The 27,459-nt window shown below is 37.3% G+C and overlaps 1 protein-coding gene across 6 annotated transcripts in view; it reads left to right on the forward strand.

Annotated features, from left to right (window-relative positions):
• Window positions 1–27,459, forward strand: part of AFDN (afadin, adherens junction formation factor) — a 217,634-nt gene that overhangs the window by 177,073 nt on the left and 13,102 nt on the right. For 3 of the 6 annotated variants that reach the window (XM_077813344.1, XM_077813345.1, XM_077813347.1), the window contains 9 exons: window positions 9,179–9,244; window positions 9,429–9,502; window positions 10,111–10,229; window positions 11,447–11,641; window positions 11,940–12,031; window positions 12,508–12,696; window positions 15,213–16,244; window positions 23,660–23,794; window positions 26,417–26,927. In XM_077813344.1, coding sequence (XP_077669470.1) covers window positions 9,179–9,244; window positions 9,429–9,502; window positions 10,111–10,229; window positions 11,447–11,641; window positions 11,940–12,031; window positions 12,508–12,696; window positions 15,213–16,244; window positions 23,660–23,794; window positions 26,417–26,927 — 2,413 coding nt within the window. The remainder of the gene's footprint in view (window positions 1–9,178; window positions 9,245–9,428; window positions 9,503–10,110; window positions 10,230–11,446; window positions 11,642–11,939; window positions 12,032–12,507; window positions 12,697–15,212; window positions 16,245–23,659; window positions 23,795–26,416; window positions 26,928–27,459) is intronic. The other 3 variants (XM_077813348.1, XM_077813349.1, XM_077813350.1) reach the window with 2 other exon arrangements.

The raw sequence follows: 27,459 nt of genomic DNA on the forward strand, positions 1-27,459 counted from the left end.
CATCTGGAAAAATTCTTCCAAAGTATTTTTCATAATGTTTAGTTCTAACCATAAAAATACCGAAATTAAAGTTGGGGAAACTCTGTTAAGTCATCTAGTCTATCTGCTGACAACACCGGACCCAGTGAAATGATATGGACCCAGAGAAATGCTCATCACATGTTTGGTGGCTAGTCTGTGCCATTGCATATGTTAGTGAGGCTCAACCTGATCTTAACTTCAATTTTCAGCCTTTCAGCCAGCTCAGGGTACAGGCAGGGGGTAGATAGGGGCTGTGTGCAGGAAGGGGGTAGTTAGGGGCTGTGTGCTGGGAGGCGTATAGCTTAGGGTGCAGGGAGGGGCTGTGTGTAAGGAGGTGGTGCTGCTGCAGGGTCTGTCCATATGCTCAGTTTCTAGTTGGCACAGTGGTGGCAGCTTCGCGCCTTGTGGCTGTGTGTGCGCGCAAGGTCAGGCTGGGCCAAGCTGCCCTATACGGTTACTGTGCCACCGGCACCCAGTGGATTGTGGGCACCAAGAACCACACCTGCCTGAGACTGAAGGGCATGGCGGCTGATACACAACCCACGTGGGGAAACTGATCTGGACGCACAGAGTGCCTGGCATTGCGGCTCACCCTGTTCCCTCCCACCTTCTGAAACTCCACCCAGGATGGCAGATCACCCAGGACTGTGTTGTGGCCCACCTTTGGGCCACAGCCCACGGTTTGGGAACCCCTTTTCTAAGAGACCATTCAAGATAGAGTGGCCTTTTAACACTTCTGCAGTCATAGGCCAAAAAGGGGGGGGGTTAGTGTGTTACAGCTTGTTGTAATAAGCCATAAATCCAGTCTCTCTGTTCAGTCCATGATTTTTAGTGTCTAACAGAGTTACGAATTTAAGCTCCCAGGCTCATCTTTTGAAAGTGTTGTGCAGGTTTTCTTTGAGGATGAGGACCTATAGGTCAGACATAGGGTGATCACTTTGTGAGCGTAAATTAGCTGGTATCTTAAATTCATAACTCTGCTAAACACTAAAAATCATGGACTGCAAAAAAAAAAAAAAAAAAAAAAAGTTCACCTTTATTTTCAGCTGGAGAAGTTCTTCACGTAAGATGACCAGGCCATTCAGATACCACAGTGATACAGGGAGAAGTATAAGATGTCTTGCCCGCTATAGTGTTGCTGGTGCTGTTAGATGGCTCCTGTATTTCAATAGTGGGTGAAGTGATTTCTGTATATACGCTGTAAAGCATTTTTATAATGTAAGCTACGTTCTTTTGTACATGAAACTTTTTATCCATGAAAGTCAGTATTTATGCAGGTTATCTAGGAATGCAGACTAGAGTTGTAATCAGTGTGCACTGTAGGAAAGATGAACATCTTAATGCTGTGCAAGTTTTTGCTTCAACTTTGACACTTGGTGCTCAAAGTTGAGAGACTTGGTATAATAACCAACACACAATAAAACACTTAGCTTCATTTATGCTGCAGTGCATAGGTCAAATTCTGTTTCATTATCAGACTGATAAAGTTACCTAGTTTAATTACCATACCTATTTTACATACAGTCTTGTATATTGAACAGTGTCACTGTTTTATTCAGGAACTATTAAATGCTTCATAAATATATAATTTGTAAACCTAATCAAAAGTCAGCAACACAAATAAAATGTCTCATTACATGTAGATTTTCTTTGTCTGGTTGAAACAAACTTGTGTACTGTTTAATGTTTGTTTTTTAGAACAGTGCTTACAATAATTCGGTAATGTGATGTTTGCCACTTATTACCCATTCCAAACTTCAAAGCTGTCATTAATTTCAAATAAGAGAACTGTCACTAGATTCCAAAACTGGAATGTTAGATAACTGACAGTTTTTAGTTGTAATCAGTCTTAAATGTTGTACACTAGGTAAAATGCATTGTCTTCTTAATTCCCCTCATGACTGCTGCTGTTATGGAGTGACTTTACAAAATAGGATCAGTCTATTATGTAGATCGTCTGAGAGGTAGTTGGCTACTGGCAGTGAAAATGCAAGCAGTAGTTGCTAGTGCCAATGTCAGAGAGCAGGTTGACTAAAACGAAGGCACAATGACAAACCTTTATAGGACAGATAAATCTGAATAGCATGTGCAAAGTATATTATTTTAGCGGGAAGAGACTTTTTAAAGGTTTCTACTTAGTCTTTCTGTTTCTGGCTTACCTGGTTTTGTGTTATGTAAAAAACATTGTAACTCAGTATAGCTTTATCAAAAGGCTCATTTAAGGTTTGTGACGCATTTGGGCAAGCATGAATCAATGCATGGTTTTGAATTAGTGATGCATAACTCATAGTTCAGCCATTTCATGTGAGTTTCGTTCTTAATTTCATGACTTGATTCCAGATGAAACCCAGTGATTTCAATGGAGTTCTGATTGTGGGTTTGTTCACGCCCACATTTCAGGGATGAGGGTATGAACATGCTGAGATCAAAATGAGAGAAAATACTTGCTCAGACTTTTGTAAGTCAGAACTGCAAAATTAAAGTCAGTGGAGCTGCTCACATGTGTAAAGTTAAGCATGTGTACTAGTAAATGCAGGAAATCTGGAAAAAACAGAGATGCTACCAAATCGATGATAGCTTATTGAAGTATGTTTTTATACAGAAAAACATCAATTTAAAACAGTCAGATGTTTTGCTTTCCTTATCTTAGACACAGAGAAGGTGTCAGTATCTTAGACATAACTAGCTAGTGATTTAATGTCAGATTGAGAGAATACATGAAAGTACACCTTTGAAACAGCTGTGTATGCACCGTCACTTTTATTCTTCTTTGTTGTTATTCCTCCAATATGTAGCTGGAGGCGGAAGGGGGGAAAAAAAGAAACCTTAAAAGCCAGGGTATATATTAATTCCCTTTCATTCTTTATTATTTGCACTATCTCAAATAGTTTGTATGGGTTTCTCAAAGTCTGGTATCTTTTTGTTTTAAAAAAATCTATTTTAATTTTTTTCTCATCTCGTGTATTTTCTGAAAAGTCCCTGAATAGGGTAATCAGTGTTGCAACTCTTTATTATGAATTCAGCTACAGAATTTTCTTTGTCTGTCAGGTGGATAATGTGTAGGAGGGGATGGGGGTATAGCTTTAATGTGAGTTCCAAACAGGAGAATTTGTAAAAAAGTCCTTACAGGCAAGAAAATAGCATTTTTCCTATAACTTTAAGTTTCCTAGTGTGGACTTGCCAGTAAAATTTTGCTGCTATTCTCCAAGCAATAAAAATTGCTGTTGTAAAGCACTGCATTATTTTATGTATAAAAATGTACTTAATCTCAATTTTTAGGTGGTTAATGTGAATATTCAGACTACCAGTTTAATCTGTCAAATTCCATTGTAATTATTATGAAATGTGTGTGGAGGGGGTTTCTCTTTATTTTAATTAGTCTTTTCTAGGGATTAAAAAGGCAAAAAAGTAATGCTGTCTTTTACATCTATAAAATTAAGTAAAAACATTTTAAGCATTTTTAAAATGTGTCAGAATGCAGAAAAGTTTATAGATTGGGCTCTAGCTCTGAAGTTTCCCGTTTGCAGAACTTCGAGTTCATTTGCTGGTGGATGTAGCATAGTGAACTTGTTTGTGTGTTGGAGTAAAATGTAGTTTTCCTCTTCTGTGATGGTGCTTTTCTCTCTCTTTCAGTTTAATTATCGGTCTTGTCATTTTATGTGAATTTTTCTGTTGCTTTATCTCTCCCTCCAAACATGTCCTCCTGGTTGGGTTGGCAAGAGATGGAGTATTTTTTCTTTGAAAGCTTAGGAGTGGTATTTAAAGATCACAGGCCCGACTTGCTAAATCCCAGAATGCCTAAAAGTCTCTAATAAATTTCTGTGGGTGGTTGTGTGGTGGTTAATTTAGGTCTTGTAAAGGATTTTAAGTCTTTCATCCCAGCAGCTCTTGTTGATAGATGGACACCTTTAAAGTTTCAGGTACTTAAGGCTTGTGCATATACCACCATGAGGCAATGTTTTCTAGAATGTATATGTCCTATTTAGCATAAGAAAAATGACCTAATATCTGAAATGTAAGCTAGTAGCTCATTTAACTTGGATAATGAATTACAGTGTTGCTTTCATTTCTGTTCCTTTACAAATAACCTTTTTCTTCCCCTGCTTATCAATTGGTAATATATAGAGGCCTTCTCATTAGATTCTTTTAAACAAGTTGCTCTCAGCTACCTGATAAGACCTATATGAAACAATTCTTCAATCCAAAGCCTCTTCAGGGTAGCAAATTATTCTCTACTTTTGGGTTTTGGAGTGCTCCCTCACCCACTCCCCCATTTTAGCACTACTGTACCTCCCAAATAGGATTTGAAAATCTATTACATTTTCCTTATAAATCCCAGAGGTTGTTCACAGTCTGTAAAGGAAATTCTGCAACCTTCTGCAAATTGAGGCAAGTTTGGGATTAGAAAAACCAAAACCCAGATCAATACACTATAAAAAGCAATATCAAGAAGTTTGGTTTTTTGCTGTTTGCTTAATATGCTTATCGAATTTCCTAAGTTCAGTAATATAAATTGATATGCTATTTGGCTCTGTATTTTGTACTATTTAAAACATATCTGAATGTGAAACCACCAGATAATTTACTGTAAAATGGCAAGAATTACTTCATATAGATATAGGTCCCATACAAACACATGAAACCGGTTTAGTTACTGCACTTAATTGTATTTGTATAGGCCTTTTCTTTCACACTGTCAAAACACTTCATAAACACAATTTCAGCTTCACACCTGTGAGATGGATATTTATGTCCATTTTCTAGCTGTGTAACTAAGGCACAAATTGATTTATCTGGAGTCACATGGAAAATTATAGCATGTCTTACATGCTTTTGAGGAAAACTTGGTCACTTATCTATATCATTATATTTTAACCCACAGAAAGTCATCCAGAGACTCTTTAAAGAGATCCTTTCTTCAACCTTCATGTGTTGCCCTTGAGCTACCTGTGCTCAGCTTTCATTAACATCAAGAGCCTGGATGAAAGGTGTCATAAAAGTACAGTTTTCAAGCTCCTGTGTACATCTCAGCAAGCAGGACATAGATTTTGCTTCAACCTCTTCCTCCAACCCTGTTTCTGTGGCACTTTAGTGCAGTAGGCAGGAAATTCTGGGGCAGCTTCTTTTCAGTTTTAAAATACTGAGGCTTTTATTTCATTAAATATTAAGAATATTCTTTGGTTGCTTTGATACTGAATTCAGTGCACTTTACCCAGTTTTCAGTTAGTATTTTGTATTGACAGTGCTTAACTGCATTCTGGAAGTGTTTTGTGAAGTTAGAGGTTTGAGTGAATGGGTAGAGGGAACACTTGGTGATTCTGACACCTGAAAAGGCATAGGAGGCAGTTTAGAATTGAGGCTATGAAACATGTCTGGTAGTTTTGTTAAAATGATCACCTTTTGCAGTAGCTAATGTTGACATTGAAATTGTCTCAAAATGAACTACCCGTGGAGCTAAACGGATTTGTTCATGCCTCTCCTCTCTTGTTTCAGACTTGATACTTGCTTGACCACATTTGTTTTCATTATGAAATCCCTTATCTCTTCATTCATAACACATGCATTCCAGGTACCAAGGGCATGAAGGCACCTTTGAGGTTTATACCAAGGTAGAACATTCATATATCTTGTCCTTTTCCTTTAGGACATTCCAGTATTAGCCTGTGAGAGTAACTCCTGTCCTGCTGTTATGGCAAAACACTCAATGTCCTGATCCTGATGGTTTTCCTATTTACTTAAGCCAAAACTTACTTCCGCTAATGCAAGGTGTTGTGGGATACTTGACACAGGTGAACAGAATTACATTCTCCCTTATAATACATTCAGTAAACATAATTTCCCAATACTTTTATTAATACTATTCCTTATATACTAACAAGCCTATCTGCAGATCCATGAAAGCTTGGATGCTGGAATGCAGTTCTGGGGTAAGGAGTAGATTCTGTGTTAAATGCTGCAGCTATAGAATATCCAGGGCACTGAGTATTAATATGACATCAGTGAGGTCTTACTGAAATCAGAGAGAGTTCTGCAGATAGCTCAAAGACACTAGGTAGCTCTCAGTGAGTCTTAATTTTCGCTAATGCTGCTTCCGGCGTGGTTGGGAATGGTGGTTGCCATTCTGAGAACTCAGTCAAAATCCCCATCTAATATATGAGGCTGCACCAAGCTACAAATCGGATGTAATCTACAGTGGAACCTCAGAGTCACAAACACCGTAGTTACAAACTGACGAGTCAACCACACACCTAATTTGGAACCAGAAGTACACAATCAGCAGCAGCAGAGACAAATAAAAAAAGCAAATACAGTACAGTGCAGTGTTAAATGTAAACTACTAAAAAAAAAGGGGGAAGTTTAAACAAAAAAAAATGATTTAACAAGGTTAGGAAATGGTTTCTGTGCTTGTTTCATTGAAATTAAAATGGTTAAAAGCAGCTTTTTTCTTCTGCATAGTAAAATTTCAAAGGTGTATTAAGTCAGTGTTCAGCTGTAAACTTTTGAAAGAACAACCATAAGGTTTTGTTCAGAGTTACAAACAACCTCTATTCCTGAGGTATTCATAACTCTGAGGTCCTACTATATAAGGAATCCTTGTAAATGCACACTCTTAGTACTAACAATTTTCAAAACATCTATGAATCAGTTTGGATTGGTAATTGTCTGGATTATTTGATTCTGGTGAAATTTTACAGGAAAGTCTGAGGCTTTCTTTTTGGGTCCCTTAATTTGGTTAAGTATGGTTTTGGAAAATCATTGCAATACCTTTTGATCAACTTTAAGTATTAAAATCTATTGCCCTTCAGAAAGACTTAAAGTATTGTGTTGGCCCATTGAGGATTAGATATTGTACAAAAGTTAACTACATGAACTCTTCTGACTTCGAATATTTCTATCCTCTTCACAGCCCTTATTAACTAAGGCCTTATATCTCTATCTTACGGGAGGCAACTATTATTCATTCGTCTGTTTGATAGGTAAAATAACTGACAGGTTGCCTCAGAACCCTTAGAACCCTACTTTCTAATATGGCAGGCCTGCATCTCATCCATTCTGCCACCGTCTTTCAGAAGGAATGTGCAAATTGTGTTTGTGTAACCCATGCTAATGCAGTATGGTTTTGTTCCCCTCTAGTGTCCCCTAAGTCCCCTCTATATAGGGGTTGAGTCTGCTACTGCCTTTGTGCTAATGGACCTGCCCTTCAAAGTGATGACTCAAGCATTAACATCCAGAGAACCCAAGATTATTCCCTGCATGTGACTGAAACAGGGGCATCATTATACTTGACTGTTATCTTGGACTACTAGACCATGCTCTGCTCCCATAGCCAGGAATAGAATTTCCAAAGATCTTGATACACAATATTCGAGAGATATTTCCCAAATAGTTGTGTAACCCACTTGCAAAGTGTGTGCCATATTTTCTGGTATGGCTTGGTCCACACAAAGGGTAACCTGCTTAATCCATTATTTACTGTTGTACTTGAAATGGTCTGTGCTGTGGATCTGAAGGTTGTGGGTTCAATCCCTGCTTACAACCCATACTGGGGAGTACTATATATATGTTAGTGTAAGGACCTGGGACTAATTGATTAAATTATTTTATACTGAAGAACACTTTAGAAAATTGAATGCTCTGCTAATTTGTTGTGGAGGTGTATTTTAATGCTTATATTTTGCTTAATGGGAGCTATTCCTTTAAGGATAGGGTGTGGCACTTGATTGTAGACTCAGTTTTCAGGAGTCTCACAGCAGTGAAGAATTACCCTTGTGTGCAAAGAGTAGAAGATCCACCCTATGTAAATTCCAAGCAGGTCTCATTTTCTATAAGTGCTAGTGTTACACAGTCAGTGGGGTTAGGTTCCTTAGAGTGTTGAGAAATGAGCTTCAGACCTTGTATGTTTAGGTTATCAGTATTAATCCAGATCAGCTCAGTAAGGGTTAAAAATGTTCTCATTTAATGGATGTTTGGCCCCTACATGAGATGTGTTTGGGGTCTCAGTTCCAGCTCCCATGTCACATTCTCCACTAAGATCTGCATCGGCACGACTTCTGTTGCCTCTAGAACAAGCCCCTTCCCTTCCCCATCCACCCACACCGGTAATCAGGGTTGAGGCATGGTGGGGAGGAGAGGAAATTTACCTTGCTGCAGCCCTATAGGTAAAGAGAAGACTTCATTCACAAGGGCACTCAGGTCAACTTTCAGCAATACTAAATCAGTGTAATATTTTTAGTTGAAGTTTATGGATTGTTATAAGTAAGTATTCACCATTTATTATTAAGGTTTCCTGACGCTTTCCGTTATAGAATCATAGCCATTTTGGGCTGGAAGAGACCTTAAGAGGTAATTTAATCCAGCTCCCTGCACTGAGGCAAGACCATCCCTGACAGGTGGTTGTCCAACCTGTTCTTTAAAACCTCCAAAGATGGGGATTCCACAACTTCCCTTGGTAATCTTTTACAGTGGATTTAAATTTTGGACCTGTCAACTATGAAAGTGAACTTTTTGATTGCATCTCCTTTCTCCTGTATCCATTATTTATTATTTGTGTTACATAAGCACCTAGATGCCCCATTGTGCTAGATGCTTTACAGAAATGTAGTGAAAGACAGACTGCCCCAAAGAACTTACAATGCACTTTTTCTCCCTTTCCTTTGTCATCTCAAGGTTAAATAAGTCACCTCCAAACTGCCCTGTTTCACCAGCCAGATGGCCAGGGTAGCAGTGTAATGCTTTAGTATACCATGGGAAGTTGAGGATACATCCAGGTCCTTGTGCTGGATTAATAAATATACCTATAAAACTACAAATCCTTTCATTAAAAAAGGATTACAAGTTAACTGTTAAGCACAGGTTTAATAAATCTGTTTTCTTGTTGGATTATTCCTAGTCTTTTGATTGTCATGGAACCAAATAACCTTTGCCTGTACTCTAGTTGCTACAGTTTCAAGAGGCCTAATATTAACACCCTTTTCTTTCTTTGATGTCATGAAGATGTGAACTTTTTCCATATCACTGGTTTTGTAAGTTGGGGAAGTTTTAAAATGAGACGTCAGAGTTGATATATTAATGTAACAGACAGATTCAGATTCATAGAGCACTTTCTTACAAAAGAGAAGATTTAAATATGACCTCATAAACGTCTTTTTATCTGCAGGGTGCAGGTCAAGATAAACTTGGAATCTATGTCAAGTCTGTTGTAAAAGGAGGAGCTGCAGATGTGGTTAGTAATGTTTGTAAATATTAAAGTTGTTAAAATATCAGATAAATTTAGAGATTGCATCAATAAAAACATTTGTAATTCTCTTAACTGGACTAATAAAATATATTTACATTTATTTTGATTAAGCCCATGTAAGGATTATATATATATATAAAGTGTTTTCCTTTCTTGAATGCGTAATTAGGATGGTCGGCTAGCTGCAGGCGATCAGTTGCTCAGCGTGGATGGTCGAAGTTTAGTGGGTCTGTCCCAAGAAAGGTACAGTATTGCTTTCAGATGATGTATGTTGAGGAAGCGAATACTCTTTGTAAAAACAGAGAGAGAGTGCAGTGAACAAAGGGCTTGGTTAGTTTTGTGAAAGAAATATTGGACTTAAGGATATTTCTGTCTTGGTTTATATTGGTTCCATATAGCCTCAGGAACAAAAACTTATCACTCCATTATTTTAGTATGTTCAGAACAAATATTACTATAGTTGTGATACAGGTATCCATATAGAAACATCATTATATTAAATTCTTAAAGTGTATGCTCTCATTCATAGTATAAAATCTTTTAAGCAAACTGATCCTAGCTTTTGTCTTGAACATTTTGACATTTGTCATTGAACTGTGGAAATTAGGAATAACAATTTGCCTGCATACATTCCCCATTTTATATTAATAAATCCTCTAGATGCTATTTTCTGATTGTCCAAAGAGGATAAGTGACTTAAGTGTGAAGCTGAAAAGAAAACAAGTACTGTGGTGAAACAGAAAATATTGTTGAATGCTTGGTTTAGCAACAGTGACATAAAAAGAATTGTATAGAGAACACCAATTAAATAATACTATGCTTAGTTCTCTTCTGTTTGACTTCTGTCACAGGGCAGCAGAGCTCATGACGAGAACAGGTTCTGTAGTGACCCTAGAAGTAGCAAAACAAGGAGCAATTTACCATGGTCTGGCAACACTGCTTAATCAGCCATCCCCAATGATGCAAAGAGGTAAAATAAATGATTAACATTTTCATAAGATGGTGCTGCAAATTTAGGCCCTTTTCCCCAACATTGGTGAAAGGGAGAAATAATCCCTGAACAATCCATAATGAAATATGAACAGTTAGAAGATGTAGCATTTTATTCCTGTAATTTACATGAGTTGCATAATTCATCTCATAAAGATTTTTGCATGTGCTTCTGGGAGTAACGTGAAAAGGTGGAGAAAACATATATACATATGTCCCTGTTGATAGCAGTGGTTTAGCATTTTATACCCAAAATTTTATGTTTTAACAGATGTAAAATCTATGGAATGGCAATGTAACTTCTCTTACCTAGGAGTAAGCTCAGTTGTAACCATTGTTTAAAGTTATATTACATACACAGTTCTAATCATCAGTAAATGTTTTATCAACACTTAAGTAGAAATACTATATAATTTATTTAAGTGCAAGAGGAATTTACAATCTAAATAAATGGAATACACAAAATTCACAAAGGGACCAAGAATTCAATTCACTCTTTCTCCGTCTCCAAAAGAACACTGATTGCAAAGATGCTGTGATACTTGTGATTACCAGTAAAATAATTTTAAAACAAAACAGAAGCCATTGGGCCATGTATGGTCATTGATTTTCACTGAGAATCGTGTTGAAATGACAGTTGTTAATTTTCTATATCTGATCCTTTGAAAGCTAGTGTTCTTTGGTATTTTTTCCAAATTGCTTTTCCCCCCAATATAAATCAAAAATTTCTTTCAGAGGTGGTATTTTAATGACCATGTGGCAACTTTATATGAATTTTGATTCAGTTATAATATGAGAGCTTTCTAAAGATTATTAAAGAATGCTGCAATATAGGAAGGAAAGAGTTAAAAGAATAAACCCTCATTACCGCAGTGTACATCACGACCCTAGACACGATAAGCCTTTCAGATTAATCAAGAGACTTCTTTCAGTAAAAGTGCATCTGGCTTTGCCAAATATTGTGGTGTCTTTGTTTCAAAAACCTTTTTGAAGCCTGTAAATCAAAGGAATCTTGAACTGTCAGTATAACAGAATGGGATTGTGTATCTGAAGAATTCTAACACTTAAAATCCAGCATGTTATACTAGAAGATAACTTTTATAGCTAAAATGAAAGTAATGTTTTTTAAACAAGAATAAAATAGGAAACAGTTCAAGTGGGTAAGAACAAACATTTAAAGGTCTTAATCTGTTGCAGTTTCAGACCGCCGTGGCTCAGGTAAACCCCGACCAAAGAGTGAAGGTTTTGAGCTGTATAATAATTCTGCTCAAAATGGATCACCTGAGAGCCCTCAGCTGCCTTGGACAGAGTATAATGAACCAAAGAAGCTGTCAGGGGATGACAGACTAATGAAAAATCGAGCTGATCATCGCTCCAGTCCCAATGTAGCAAGTAAGCTAAACTTCACTTCTGTTCTTTTTAAGAATATTTTTTTCATGCAAATTATTACTAGTCTTTGAAGTCTAAAAATAGGAAGACGACTTGATTAAAATATAGACTATATTTGAAATACTGACACAGTAATAACTGCAGCAAAATTTGGGGAAAGTCATTCATTGAAGAGCAATTACAACTAATTTAATTAATGCTTTATTATTGCCACATTATGAAGTTTAATTGGTTTGTTCTATTACATATGACAAATTCCCGTTACTGTTGTTTAACAATGCTTACTTCAACTCTCTAATAGATCAGCCACCAAGCCCTGGAGGAAAAAATGCTTATGCTGCTGGAACTACCACCAAGATAACTTCAGTTTCTACTGGAAATCTTTGTACAGAGGTCAGAAGTGGCAAGAAAAGGATTGGCTATTAACGTCACTTACATTTCAGTAGAAGTAGTGTGCTTGGGTTAAGCTGAGGTTTTTATTGAAGGTTTTTAATAGAATGCCACTGTTCAATGATTTGTATTTATTCTTTTTCACTGTTGCCTTATTTGATGTTCAGTCAGCAACATAAATTGTCACAAAATTGTGGTTATTGCATTGCTATTCACGTTTTTTATTATTATAAGTAAATTTATGCAATAAGCATTGTGTATTTAGTTCCAGAGCAGTCAAACCCTGAGTCATAATTACTAGTTTAGTTTTGATTGTTCTTAGAAAATCTTAGCTTCAACCAAATAAATATGATTCTGGGATTAAGAACAATGCCTAAAAATATACTTGTTAAAAAAGAAATGAGAAGTTAAAATAAAATAAAATCTGCAGAAATCTGTATGATAAATCAGTTTTAACCTGTCCCCTCTATCTTTTACAGGAGCAGACACTGCCACCAAGACCTGAAGCTTATCCTATACCAACACAAACCTATACCAGAGAATATTTCACATTCCCAGCTTCAAAATCCCAGGATCGAATGGGTCCTGCTCAGAATCAGTGGCCAAGTTATGAAGACAAACCACAGATCCAGGCAGAGAGTAATGACTCAATTAGTGCTGCAGTGCAGGTTAGAAATAATCTGTCAAGTATTTAAAAACTTTTCCCTTCTGTTTGCTGATTGCTGAAGACAAAGTAATACAAAATATTAGGTTTTCTCTTTCAAAACATTTAATTTTTTTTTAAAAGCAAACTAAGGTCCCTGTTCCACAAGAAGTTTTAAACAGACAGACCCCAGTGCCTGCGTGTAGTTTTGTTGTTGGGGCTTTTTTTTTTAAAATATTTTTTTCAGAAATATCTGTAGGTGAAAACTAACCCAAGATCTATAGTGAAATGTATTTACTTCCGTCACTTATAAATTGTTCCTCTGGTTATAAAAACAGTGTATCAGTTGTACTATTATGGAAACCATTTACCACAGAGTCTGACATTCTCAAAATATTTAATGTATAGTCACAATACTCCTATGAGATGGAGATAACTATAATTCTCTATTATGTTGATGGGAAAACTGAGGCACGGATAGACTTGCCCAAAGCCTCAGAGGAAATCTGCGGTGGACCAGGGAATTGAACCAGAATCTCCCATCTCCCACTCTAGTAGTGCCCACCCACCATCTTCCTCTGTAAAACCACCATACAGAGTCCCTCAGCATTCATAATAAGCACAGAAAAGGTTTAGAATTGGGTGCTAAAACCTCATTTAGTTTTTGAAAAGCTCTTCTTTCTTGATTCTTGAGGTAGCAATCCTACAAGAAGAGTAGGAAACTGACTCTGGAAACCTTACTTGTGAGAGTAATCCTCACTCATGCCAATAGTGCCACTGAAGTCTATGCAATAATTGCTTGAGAAAAGATTATAGGTAAAACCTTAGTATGATTGTGCTGATATGCAGTTGGTGCCTATAATACACTTCCAGTTTTCACATCTGTTAAGAATTTAGAACACAAACCCAGTGTTCATTTAACTTTCGTGAGGGTTTAAGATGGAAATTAACACATCATATTATAGCTAATTGCTATAAAAATATTTTAGCTAAACATCAGCACCTAAATACCCCACATTGAGAGAGCTGCTGATAGGTATAGACCCTGAGTTGCAGCATGAAATCTTGATTCCGCCAGGAAAAATGCATTTTACTAAAGCAAATGGCTGGGAGTTTGTTTTTCACAAGTACTTGAAAAGTATATGTTAGGTTTTCACAACACATATATCAATCAACGCTTTTCAATTTCATTGTTAAAATAAAATCAGCTTTAAAAATCTCACAGCATCGATTACTTTTTAATGAAATCCACAAGCGTTTTTAATGGGGTTTTATTTTTGTTTTAAAAGGCATCATTTTTCTCAGTTTCAGAATCATTTCATTATTGTAAAATCATTTCACTGGATGATCGTTTCTGGTTATTTTTTGTTGTCAAATTAACTAGTTATTTACTTTTAAAGAGCAGTTTCATCTAAATTATATTTGGAGCCATGGTCATGAAAGTTGTAGTAACTAATGGCTGACTTAAAGCCTGTTTTATCATCTAAATGCATAAGTCATTAGCAAACTATTTGGCTAGGTGCATCTTCCCAGTGCTTCTGACACAAGTAGCTGTGTGTTCAGAGCTACAGAACTAATAGAGCATAAAAAATACACCCTTTCATCCCAAACAAGACATTCTTTCTAGTTCATAGTTAAGGTCATTGGTGGGGAAGCATGGAGAAGTTTGCATTGTTAGTCTCCTCCACTGTCACTTGTGGAAAGTCTGTACGTTCTTTGTCAATACTGAAAGTTTTCTAATCCTCAAAAATATGAATATTTGCTTCAAGAAAAAAATAAAATCTTTAAATAGATTTCATCAGCCTAATCATGTCTGAATATTTTTCATATCCAATTGCATTCCCACTTTCTATGCAGTAATAGTAGTTAGTGCTTGATATCTTTTAAAATGCTGTAAGTGTGTAAATGAATAAATGCTTAATATCCCTGGGTGGTAGTTGAGTAAGGTGGGGCAACTAAGCACCCACATCCTCTACCGCAAATAATTCCCACAGTGGCAAGAGAGGGGAGAATGCCCCCAGTTGGGTGAGTGGATGATTCCCACCCTTCTCTCAGCACTCTGTGTGCCTGTGTTCATGAAAGAAAAATGTTTGTCTGCCCAGCAGTAAACTGAACTGGAGACTTATTGCACTTGAGTTACTGTTGCAGGCTGCCTGTGTGTTTGTAAATGGGTAAGAGCTGTTAAAGATAGCCCTGAGATCTTGAGTGAGATGGGGGAGATTGTTGGCATGAGCTCTGCTTTGTTTTCATCATTCCCTCAGTGCAGCTTGACAACTCTGCCTCAGAGCTTACAAAGTCTTCCTGGGCTTGCATGGTTTAAAAGGCTCAGTGATTTTGTGGTGTTGCGGACATTAAAATCTTGAGAAACTTGCTAGTTATGAAAAGTTCTCTACTTTACCAAAAAGATGTAAATGTATTGATAAGAAGGCTTTTTGTGTTGTAGAAATGCATTTTTTGTCATCCATTAGGTTTTTTTTATTGGATATAAATTTTATTAAATACAGATTAACTGATACGCATACTTCATTTTATTTCTTCTAGCGTGCAGCTCATTCCCAGGAAGAACTTCGAGATGATAAAATTTTTCAACCAGAAAGGAATCGTCTGGAAATGGTTATAAGAAAGGATGTAGAGTACATTGATCGAAAGTCAGACAGTGATCCATGGATGAATTCATCTGTGGATTCCAGCACATCCAGCCAAGAGCATCTGAATCACTCCTCCAAATCTATTTCCCCTGGTTCTTGTTTAACCAAAAGTGGACCCGGCCGATGGAAAACTCCAGTCATCAACCAGCCAACACCAGTGGCAGTTTCCCAGCCCATCAGAACAGACCTTCCTCCCCCTCCCCCTCCTCCACCAGTGCACTATGCAGCTGATTTCGATGGACTGCAAATGGATTTGCCTTTGCCTCTGCCTCCACCTCCCCCTCCAAACCAGCTAGGAATGCAGGTATCTTCACAGGTAGCTGCTGCAGAACGTAAAAAGAGAGAGGAGCATCAGCGGTGGTATGAAAAGGAAAAAGCGCGTCTGGAGGAAGAGCGAGAGAGGAAGCGTCGTGAGCAGGAAAGAAAATTGGGCCAGATGCGTACTCAGCCACTAATTCCTGCTCAGCCTATGGTTCCTCCTGTTTCTGTGCAGCAGGTGAAACCAGAAAAGCCTTCAACATTGCAGAGGTCCCAGGACACTGTCATTCGAGAGCTACAGCCCCAACAGCAACCCCGAACCATTGAACGAAGAGATCTGCAGTACATCACCATCAGCAAAGAAGAACTGTCCTCCAGTGATAGCTTGTCTCCTGATCCCTGGAAACGGGATGCTAAGGAGAAGCTAGAGAAGCAACAGCAGATGCACATTGTGGACATGCTGAGTAAAGAGATTCAGGAACTTCAAAACAAGCCCGATCGTACAGCAGAAGAGAACGACCGCCTGCGCAAACTTATGCTCGAGTGGCAGTTCCAGAAACGACTCCAAGAGTCAAAGCAAAAGGATGAGGATGATGATGAGGAAGAAGACGATGATGTGGATACCATACTAATTATGCAACGGCTGGAGGCTGAAAAAAGAGCCAGGGTAAAAGGGGGTAATCCTTTCTAGGCACAAGTATAGTAAACATTTATTTAAACTTGTGTTCTTTAATAGACTGGTTAAACAAAATGTGAAATTGTCACAGGATAAAGGAGGACTGGACTGTCTTAATGTCCCTGTCTTTCATTATATAGAAAATGCTAAAGAAAAATGTTGTAAACTACCTTAGTTTGGCCAGTTAAGTGGTGTATTATAAAAGTACAAAGCAACTGACTGCAAAGATAAGAGCAAAATCTTTTTCCCTGGCTGTAAAACTTTTCCTTCAGAGAAATGGCATCCCCTATGTAGACAGGGGAAGGGTAGTCATTGACTGTAATTCCCTCAAAGTAACGTACACAAGTTGATGCCTGGTTGTATGCATTGGAAGTTTTATTTATAGAGGATAAAAATGAAGGTCTTTGGGGAGGGGACAAAAAAGGGTGGTGTTTCTTTAGCATCTTTATTTTATTCTAATTCTCTGATAGCTCTTATTTGGCTTCTTTACTGGTGAAAGCCATTGATATTTACAGCTGTTACATGCAAGAAGGTAATACAACTGTATGCCATCTGTTAAAGTTATTCTGCCCTTTCTGTCTTCACTGAGAAACTGTTTCCATATAGAAACTATTTTTTTCTTATAAATCATAGCCCCAGGAATACTGAATTTGCAAGTTGACAGTTTTGTTTTGAAGGATTTATAAGCTAGTTCCTTAGTTTGTTGAGCATCTTTACTGCTACTTGTCCTTCTAAGAGTTGATCTAATCAGTTCCATAGTAAGCAAATGCCAAGCACTAAGAAACATTTGTGCACATTTGTTTGACATTGTAGAATAACTGTCAGATTAAGAGAAGTATTTTTCTTCCGGATTCTTTCTGGCAGCTTTTGGCTTTGTATTAGCTCCACTGGCACTAATTCCTAAACTTAATCTTTGTGCCTTTGCCATAGTCTGCTTCTTTCCTTTTACCCTGTGGCTAACTTTGTTACTGTTTTGAAGCAATAGATACCCCACACTTACAAACTGATGAAAGGAAAGGCTAAATATATCCTTGGCCAGTGTTGCTAACTTTGTGATTGTAACACATAAGCAGTTACCTATGGGCATTAAATTACATATAAAACTGCCATTTGCACAAAAGTCTTTGTTAACATTTTTATTATTGCTTGACTTAAAAAACCACATCATTAATGGGTTGAGTAACCAACTGTATTGCATAACATTATATCATTCTTCTCCAAAAGGATGAATTTTAAATATTAGCTGTCAGTGAGGTTTTCCAACATTTTAGAACATTAGTGGCTTTACACAGTACTACCCTGAATTATACCATGTAAAAAGTTTCCTTCAGGGACTAAAATTAGCTTGCTTGCTCTTTTTTAAAGATAATGTCTGCACTTCTGTTGTATGTCATTATCTATAATGCCAGAGATGCAAATAAGAATAGTATCTCTAGGATCATCATTAGCTTTGTTTTTTTGAGTGTCTGAATAGCTAATCTGAAATGTTATCACATTAGGACACTGGGGTTTTCACTGTTCAGACCGTTCAGCAATCTAGTGTCCAAAATTCTTCAGTTCCTTTTTTTTAATACCTTTCTAAAACAGCTGAAGTATCAAATCAAAGGGAAATGCTTTTGGCATAGTGCAAATCTAAACTTACCTTTATTTTCACTGTGCATCTTTTTTTTTCCCCTTTTCTTATTATCTGCAGCAGACTGCTGTGCCAGCAATCTCTGTTCTAGATTTGGTATGTTCTTGTTACTTTCTCTTCAATACCTCTTCCCCGTCTCGATATTTTTGTTTCGTTTTCTTTATAAATAATGATCCAAAATGCAATGGATGTTGTCTTTGCCATTTCTGGGGTGTTCTGAATCAAGATGTGATACAGTAAGTTAACTGTAAGCATGCATTTTGAATGTTTCTAAATCTTTTCTTCTTACTCCTCTCCTCCTACTTCTCTTCTTTAAATGTTGTGTTCTGCCCGTGGCTTTGAATTGTTTGCAGCTGTGATCTAATATGAATCTCTGTATTTGATATTTCTATGTAACTATATATTTATAACATCTTACGAAGCAGTTGGAAGCAACAAATTGTGGGGTGAGATTTTCTCAGTTTCACTTGTTTCATTTTAAGTCCTAAGCCAAAGAAAACTTGTCCTGCCATTCTTCAGAGATTTATATGAACTTGTTTTAGCAGCTTAAATACACAAGATTTTTAAATCCAGTGACATCAAAAATGTACATGGCCTATTACTTTAAAAAGTCATGTTCCCTATCCTCCCCCATGATGGCTTTGTGTACCAGTTTAGCTTCTCCACTGATTGGCAGTAAACAATATGTTCTTTTACTTTCTTATATTTTTCTGTAATAGAATGAAGCACTAACTCAGGGCAACGGCTCCTGAACTAGTATGTCCAACTAAGTCACAAACATAATCAGAAAACTTATCTCTTACTTTCTTTTCCTAAACTGCCATTTCATTTGGATTGATACCATTCATTTACATTTAAAATTGAGATGGAAAATCTCTTGTTTAAGTGATTGTTTTAGGGCAGTAATTGCTAAACCAGTACATAAAGGGGTACCTATTGCCAGCATTGAGAATGAGCAGATAATTGAAATGTTTCCTGTAGCCCTCTAGAAAAGAAACTCTCACCTTTAACGTTATTTACTGTATAATCTGAACGCAATTCATGTATCTGAACCAATGCTTGGTACAGGTCCCGTAGATACAAATTATTTGTACCATTCAAAATATGAAAAAGTGACTGTTCGAAATGTTGCCCAATTTTGCTATTGAAATGCAAATACTGCTTTATAAGACAAATTTATAAAATATATGCTTCAGCTAATTTATAACATGTATTTAAAACACTTACTACTGTAGTATCTCTGTGCCAGATTACTATTGTTATAACCAATCTCAAAGTCCTCTGGCAGCAACAAGACAGGTGAGATTTCTCAGTTGTTTTCTGAATGAGACAAGTACATTCAGAAAAGCCATGGATATTACAGCTTTTGGTGTTGCTATCTCTCAAGGTTTTTATCACGTCTTGGAATATTTGGTGTTTTTCTTAAAGTTCCAATTCCTGCAGTCATTGTGTTGAGAATCTCAGCTTTCATTTTTACAGTGTTCTGGAGAAAAGTTTGAAAATGTGAATCCTAAAGGCAAAAAAGCAGAAGACAAATAAAAAGAGCCCCAAATGTATTATTTTAAAAATTTCATCATTTCTAAGCCAATCTCATGAGTTTTTTTTAAATCTTGTCTGATTTTTTTGAATGGTTGGGGAGGGCAATATTGAACTTTAGTGATAATACTCCTTACATTTTTGTTGCATCTCTGTCACATCATTTTATGTACCCAAGATTGTCTGCTTTCTACGGGAAAATGAAGTTGAAGGACATTCATTGTATATTTAGACCTGTAGAATGAACAGTGTAACCTATATGTTCAAAAAGGCCCTAAAGTGGTTAATGAAATCTTCAAAGCATAAAATGTCAGTTTCGTGATGTTTTTCCTTTTAAATTCTGTGGGGCCATTATTGATTCTAACTGACCCACCCCTGTATTAAGCCTCCATATAAAGATAAATTTAAAATATTTTATAACTTTATTTTTAAAAGTTCCTAACAAACCCCATCTTTATTTTGTACAGTTTGAAGTCCAGTGCACAGAAGCCATTCCCATGAATTAAGCTCAACAGCTCCTAATACTCTAGCACTGATTTCCTTTTTTACCCCCTTGGGCTGTCATGTGAGGGAAATAGGCTATCTAATTAAGATTAGGTATTTAGTTTATTGAATCTGTGCATTAAGTTTTGGGCAGAGGCACATCATGCTGCCCTGAGAGAACTGGAGAGCATAATTGGTACTTGTGCAGTCTGGGCTACTACACACTTAGCATGTCACAGCAGTACCATGTGAGAAGAATTAGCGGAGTCACGATATAGTCTGCTGTTAGAGGGAACAACTTGGAAGAAGCTGTTTGGCTGTTGTCCTGAGCTAGACTCTGTTGGAAGTCCAGGTTGGCCACACAGGAAACCAAGGATTATGGGACCTGATGAACTCTTGACATTTTATATGGTAAACCAACCTACCTAGGATAGAGGAGAAGGGACAGTTCATGCTTCTGTACCTAGTGATCTATTAGTTATTCTTGGATGTCGGTGTATACTGCTCCTCTTTTCTATTTTTTACTATTTAAACAAAAAATATTTAAGGGAAGGTACTGAATATGGAGCAAATGAACTTGTTTTCACATTACATGTAACATGTGTCTCTTCACATAAGCAGTACTGTGGGTCTTGAGCTGTACCGCGCGTCTTGAGAAGTTATACTGACAGGTGACCCTTTAACTGAGTGTCAGACCAGACAGATGTGTAAACTTTAAATTAAAGTTAAATTAAAAAAAATAGTACTAGAAAAGACGACTCTAAATATTCAAACTAGTGCATGGGAATCTTAATTGCAAGAATCCTGTTAATGTAAATGGGACTTGTGGGTAAATTTTCCTCTCACTGTTCTGAAAATTGAGGAATCAAATGTGCTTTACTCACCACTTGTAGGGTTAGTATAGTATACCAGTGCACACAGTCACAAAAGCTAATTGCTTCAAGCAGTATGGAGTGCCTTGCCATCTCAACAGTCCTTTCTTGGTGTGTGACTACTGCTAAATAGAAGCTAGTTATCTAGGTCATACAGAAATGAGGTGTCCTCTTGTAGTGATCACTCGATCCTCTCCCACTTCAGCCTTATTTATCACTCTTGGCCTGTTTCCTAGGATTTAGGTCTAGAATAGCCTCTGATCTGGCTAGCACATTCCTACCTGATACAGCTGTCCTTCCAAAATTACTGTGGTCAACACATTGACATCAGCTCCAAAACTGGCACATGGGGTTTTTTCTTCCTATTTTGGTGCTTTAGAAATACAAATAATATTTCTCTTTAAGTGTTTGGGACAAAGTCAAAAAGTTCTCCTTTATTCTCTCATTAAGACTTATTTTTGCCAATTTTTTCTTTGAGTGGAAAAGTATTTTTCTTGAGGAGATTTTTTTCTGAATTTTTCTTATCTCGTGCCCTTCCATATCATTATTTGGTACCATAAGATTAATTCTTATGCTAAATTGGTGAATTGTTGTAAAAGGGGGAAGGGAAGAAGAGATCTTTATTCCAATAGGCTTTTTAATTGTGATAAGTTTTTTTATTAACAGACCCATTCTTGTATAACAGATGTTTTGTAAAACTTGTTTAGTTGCTTTCCCTATTGTACTGAGTGTATTTGAGCCTTCCCTCTACCTTTGTGTAGTGTCAAAAACTATAAAAGCAACTTACTTTCCTGTAACTGGAGTTCAAAGGTAACATCCTCTGAAAAATATTCACCGGATACATGCCAATATGAATACTAAATCATTTTTATTTAAAAAAAATAAATAAATCGATCACTTTGACGACCATGAACTGGTCTTGAAAGATTAGCACACTCTGATGTTTGTAACTTTGATTATCTAATCAGAGGAATTCTCAGCTTTGAAATGCATGCTTGATAATCAGCTGACTTAGTTATACATGTAAGGGTATATGAGATGAGAGTGCTCTACAGAGGATGTAACCTACAATCAGACACCACCAGATACATGTAAGTAAATCCAGTGTTCAGGGCATTAGCAAAGAAACTAATCCTTCCTGAACTGGCAGTCAGATAAAAAAGAAACTGAATATTTTTAAAAAGGTCTGTTTTTAAAGAATTTTGCCTAGGTATTTCAATTTTTAGGTTAAATATTTTAACAAGAAATTGTGTATTTATAAATCTGATGGCAATCATTTAATGGAACAATAGACTCATTTAGATTCAGTTTAAAAAATTCCATTGCAACGTTAGGAAGCCTTCACTCAATATCTGACACACTGGATATCAAAATGAAAGTTTAAAGGGTCTTTTGTCTTCAAATGCATATCCTCCCTTCTGTTGGTGTTAATGGGAGTTACATGCTCAAATCGACGGGAAATAGGGAGAGAATTTAGATCCCTTACATGAAGATTCGCTGCAGAAATATCATGGTCTTTTCCCACTGTTGCTGTATTCTGTCGGGGTAGATAGACACTCGGGCTGCTGTGCAGGCTCTAGGACCCTGAAAGGTGGGAGAGTCCTAGAGCTTGGGCTGGAGCTGGATTCCCAGCATCTACACTGCACTTAAACAGCCCATGAGCCCGAGTTAGCTGGCACAGGCCGGCCACGGGTGTCTAATTGGAGTGTAGACATACCATGTATGTACATGAACTGCTTGACTGTGAACAAGAGTAGACTGAATATATTTAGCAGAAAACCACATGTAAACATTATGACAACTTTAGGAAACACAGAAGTAAAATCAGTTTAATAAATCTTACTGTGAAAAGTTTAATGTAAAAATATAAGCTCATAGCAGTAAGAACCATGACTCAACTTAGATGGCAGATAATTTCTGTACTTTAGAGATACATTGTTATTCCAATGACTACTCTCTCCACCATAGGCAGCAGTTCCTGAACCGCTTCAGTGAACCATGCAAAAATATATTTGTAGTGGTCCTAATTTGTCTGATCAGTGTATTGTTGTTATAATGTCTGATAGACAATTGTATCTACATTTATCTGAGGTTTATGTATTAGCAATGTTAGATTCAAGTAGCCAAAGACTTTGCTTTGTTGTCTGTTTTCCTAGTGCGCATCTGTTGTAGAAACACTGGGAGACTTTTATTATCTTTTGAGGGTATTTGTAGACTTGCCACATGAGCCTCTTACTTTAAATGGATTGACTCCTTGACTAAAACGTCATGCTTTTTCAATGCTTTAATCCCAATCTAAAATAAACACGCTGGTAGCTGTTGGAGCTGTGGAATGTTGATTCCAAATGTCTAATTTCAGTTCATCTGTGAAACTCTTGTTACTAAAGTGGTCTGGACTGTAAGTCAAACTGTATCTCTGTAGGGGTCCAGTACGCATATGTACAATCATACTAGCAAGGTAGTTTTTTAAGAGAGGTAGTTTAATAGAGTTCTGCTGATTCACTTTAGTTAACTATATGTAGAATTTCCCATAATGGCAAAATGTAGGTGGAACTGAACAGTCTGTGTCCCCAAAAGTCTCTCTGGTTGTGTACAGCTGTGGTAAAATTCAGCAGTGAAAAGAAAGCAGTACATTTCCTCCTATACATTTCTCATCCTTTATGTGCAACAATTATTAGAAGTTCTGTATGGTTTTTAGGGACTTTCAGGGAAAATATAATGTAATAAATTATAGTTGGACAGGGAAAACTTTACTGGTCTGCTGTAGTGTAGTGTTTTGCATTAAACAGGTCACTTTTTAAAATGAATGCTCCGGGTATGTGCTCTCTGACTTATCCAGGGGGAGGTGATTTCATAAACAATTAAAGACAAGTCTTTGTTAGTTACAGGATGAAGAGCGTAGACGGCAGCAACAGTTAGAAGAGATGCGTAAGCGAGAAGCCGAAGATAGGGCCAGGCAAGAAGAAGAGCGCCGGCGCCAGGAGGAGGAGCGGACCAAGAGGGAGGCTGAAGAAAAGGTTATGGTCCTCTGAGTGCAGCAAGAATTCTTTGTAGGCTTCACCTACTTAGCCTGACCATTAACAATTTGGTTTTGCTGTAGGGGGGAGGTGAATATATTAACATGATGGTAATATTCATGGGCTCAGACCCTCTACCATCCAAAATAGAAGAGACAGACACTAGGTAAATGTCCAGACTCATGTCATTCATGGCTTTTGCATTTATTGGTAACTCACAAACAATAACACAACAGAAATCTCAGGCTAAGTGTCCTCCCTGAGCTTAGTTGTCACTGCTAGAGTTTATCTTCAGAGCATTCTCTACCTTGGCTTTCTATTTTCTTCTGCCTGAAAGAGACATTCCCACGCTGCTTTTGTCTGCGTTGGAGCTGACTGACCTGCCAGCCTGCCCCAGCAGTAATCATCCTGGAACTTAACACAGGGTTTTAGCACCTGAGACTATGGTGACTTAATAGAAGAGCTTCATATTGTCTTTGGGTACTTTATTGTAATTCACTAACATTCAGTGTTCTTAAAAGCAGAAACAAAAAATTGCTAAGTTTGATGTAGTAGGTTTTAGAAAGACCTATTTTTTATACAAAAAGAAAAATATATTGTATGGAATTCAGAGATGGAGAAGTGGAGAGAATGCTCCACCGTGTTTTTGTTACATTTGTTTGAATCTGGGGAAAAAATTACTCAGAGTTGGTTCTTTTATGCAGGAAGCTATTAGACCTGAATATGATCTAGCAGGAAATTGGATCACTATACAGTTAGGTACACTCCAAAATTCCAGACTTTTGTGTCCCTTAAAAACTCATACATGATGTTCTAAAATTTTTATGATAAATTTCTTAAGATCTCAATCTTTTTATTTGACTCTGTGTGGTAAATGTAGAACCATCCCACCCGCTGTAAGATTTCACTTGAGCAGTGACAATCTGGTTTCTTCAGAATGAAAACTTGGATTTTAGTGAAACTGTGACTTCAGAATGGAGAAGGATGCTCTAGTGATAGGCGGAGCTCCTGCTGGGAAGATCAAGTAGGGAAAAAATGTAAAAGGTTTAAGACCTGTTTGTCAGACCATTATTCCTACACCACTGAAAATGAGCAAAAGAAAATCTAAAACAGAATAGTTTTGCGGGGAAGTGGTGGTAACCCCACCACTAGGATCACACACACACAACTGGACTCAGCAAAGTACTGGAGGTTGTATCATAGGAAAGTTAGAGGTGGAGGGTGGATAAGATTGATCAGTAATAAATAGATATTCTCCATCTCTAACTTTGGTGATGTGGTACATCCTAATGATATTTGGGTCACCTACAGCTGAAAGGCTTTTATGACTGGCAAATCTGATCTATCCCAGAGACAGTTACATATAAGTCACAGACATAGTTACAAATTTAGTGCCACCTAAATACCCTAGAGCCTTCAAAAGGGAAAATAGTATTAAATACGTAACCAATAGAAGGGTAACCAGCTCTGACTTCTTTAGTTAAGAAGATTCTCGGGCTGTTTAAGAAGGGTATATATTTATTTACTGATTTTGATTATAAAAATGCATATCCAAAACTCTAGGCACCCTGCCACAAATTACAAGAAGTTTTTTCAAGAAGCTGTACTATACACTATAAATTTCTTAATTTAACAAGAAATCATGTTTTACCTGTGTGATTGCAAAATACAAATATTCAGTAGTTAGTGAATCAAGAAATGAGAGAATTTGACCGTCACAGTTTGTAGTGAAAGTCCAAAATAGATCAGTATCTATTAGCTCTCAATGGAGTTCTGACAGGTGTTGATGAAAATTGTGTTTTTATTTCACAGAACAATAAAAACCCCTTTAACTGGAAAAATATAGGAAACTTTGTTCACATATGGTAGTCACATGGTAGCTTCTGAGATGGTAGAGTTCAAATAATACGTACTGTATCTTTATTATGCATATCTATTTGTCAAGTTCACCCAAGAGTTCAGTGCAGATTATTTTTATTATGGCCCTATAGAAACATCATGGGTGTAGCATTTTCTTCATGAATTTGTAGAAGACACTTCAAGAGATTTATTAAAGCATTTTTTTAAAAAATTAAATTGCACAAGTCGCAACTTGTCCTTGCATGAAGTTATTTTTGTAATATCTATAACTTAGGCTTGTAGAATCAGTGAGCTCTAAAGCTCTGTTGATGACCTATTCAGGAGGGATAAGGCAGAATTGTACTCTCTTCCAAAGTTCCTTTCTAAGATGACCCATTATATTTGTTTTCATTCTTTCTTAAATACTTCGCAGCTTTGCTAAATCCTTACTTTATCAACTCTAACTTTATAAAAGATGAGTGCAGGGAATTCCTTTAGTCAATACAGCTTTATTTCTGTTAACACAAATATGTTGTCAGCATAGAGCATGCAGCAACTCCAGAAATAACTCAGAATTAATATTGTGTTACAGGACAATTCTCATTTTCACATTAGTAAACATACTCTTCGTATAATGATTTGGAGTGGCTTCCTTACTCATTGCTGGGGAAGGGAGATGAGGGATCTGTTCAGTGCTCTTGTGGAAGAAAACTTGAATCCATCCTATATTTAAATGTTTCTCTTGTTCTGATCACTGCACTTTTCTTTCCTACGGGCCTACAGAGGCGACAGGAGGAGGAGTATTACAACCGTTTGGAAGCTGAAAGGCGCAGACAGCATGATGAGGCAGGACGAAGATTACTGGAACCTGACGAGCCTGGTCTGTACAGACCTCCGCTTCCACGGGAATATGAGCTCCCACCCCCACCCCCTTCATCTAATGCTCCTCCTCCCCCACCTCAGCGAAACACCTCTTACCTCAAAACACAGGTCCTCTCCCCTGACACAGTTTATACTGCCAAGTTTGTTGCATACAATGATGATGAGGAGGAGGATTCCACTCTAGCAGGTCAGGATAAGTACTCCAGCACAAGAAAATCTTATGGTGACCTTCCTCCTGCCACCCTTCCGCCACAGCAGCCCTTCCGCCAGCCGCGCCCAGTCTCAGATGGCATCTTTCTTTCCACCTCATTCCAGCCACCCTCCGTCAATGCCAACAGTACTGCTTCCAAACCAAGTCATCCCCCTTCCCCATCAAACAAACCAAGTTTCTTCCATCCCAGCAGCTCAAAAGGTAGAAACGAAAAAATGAAATCAGAATCTTTCTCTACAAATCTATCTGCACATTTCCCACTGTGGTGCTGTAGATATAATCACTTATTCTGTGATTTTTTTTATTGTTTTTTCCCCCCCACTTGGTCACTGTTCTCAGCGTGGTGATCTAACCTTAATCCTGATATCAATGAGAATGCTCCTATTTGTAAACGTTTTAATCTTTTGAATATCCTTGTTCCTTTCCAAACTCTCTCAAAATTCCATCTGTCACACAATGAAGGAAAAACAATCAGTTTGACTGTTGCTCAACCAGTTCCAAGTACTGTTGGTTTTGGCTTTCATTCTGCACCGTCTCAGTAATTGTTTCTTATTTTATTTCGTTGGCTGTGCCCTTGATGCTTCTATACATGTGTTTTCCATGCAAATATATAATACGTTTTCTGATTGATTAATTGGGGTGGGGGGCTTTTCTGCTTTCACTACTTGGCACATGGGGGACACTTACTGATTTAAATATGGTGTGCAAATGGCTTTAAAAGGACCCTTGTGCA

This window comes from Eretmochelys imbricata, chromosome 3, assembly GCF_965152235.1.
Source record: "Eretmochelys imbricata isolate rEreImb1 chromosome 3, rEreImb1.hap1, whole genome shotgun sequence".
NCBI classification, from domain to species: domain Eukaryota; kingdom Metazoa; phylum Chordata; order Testudines; family Cheloniidae; genus Eretmochelys; species Eretmochelys imbricata.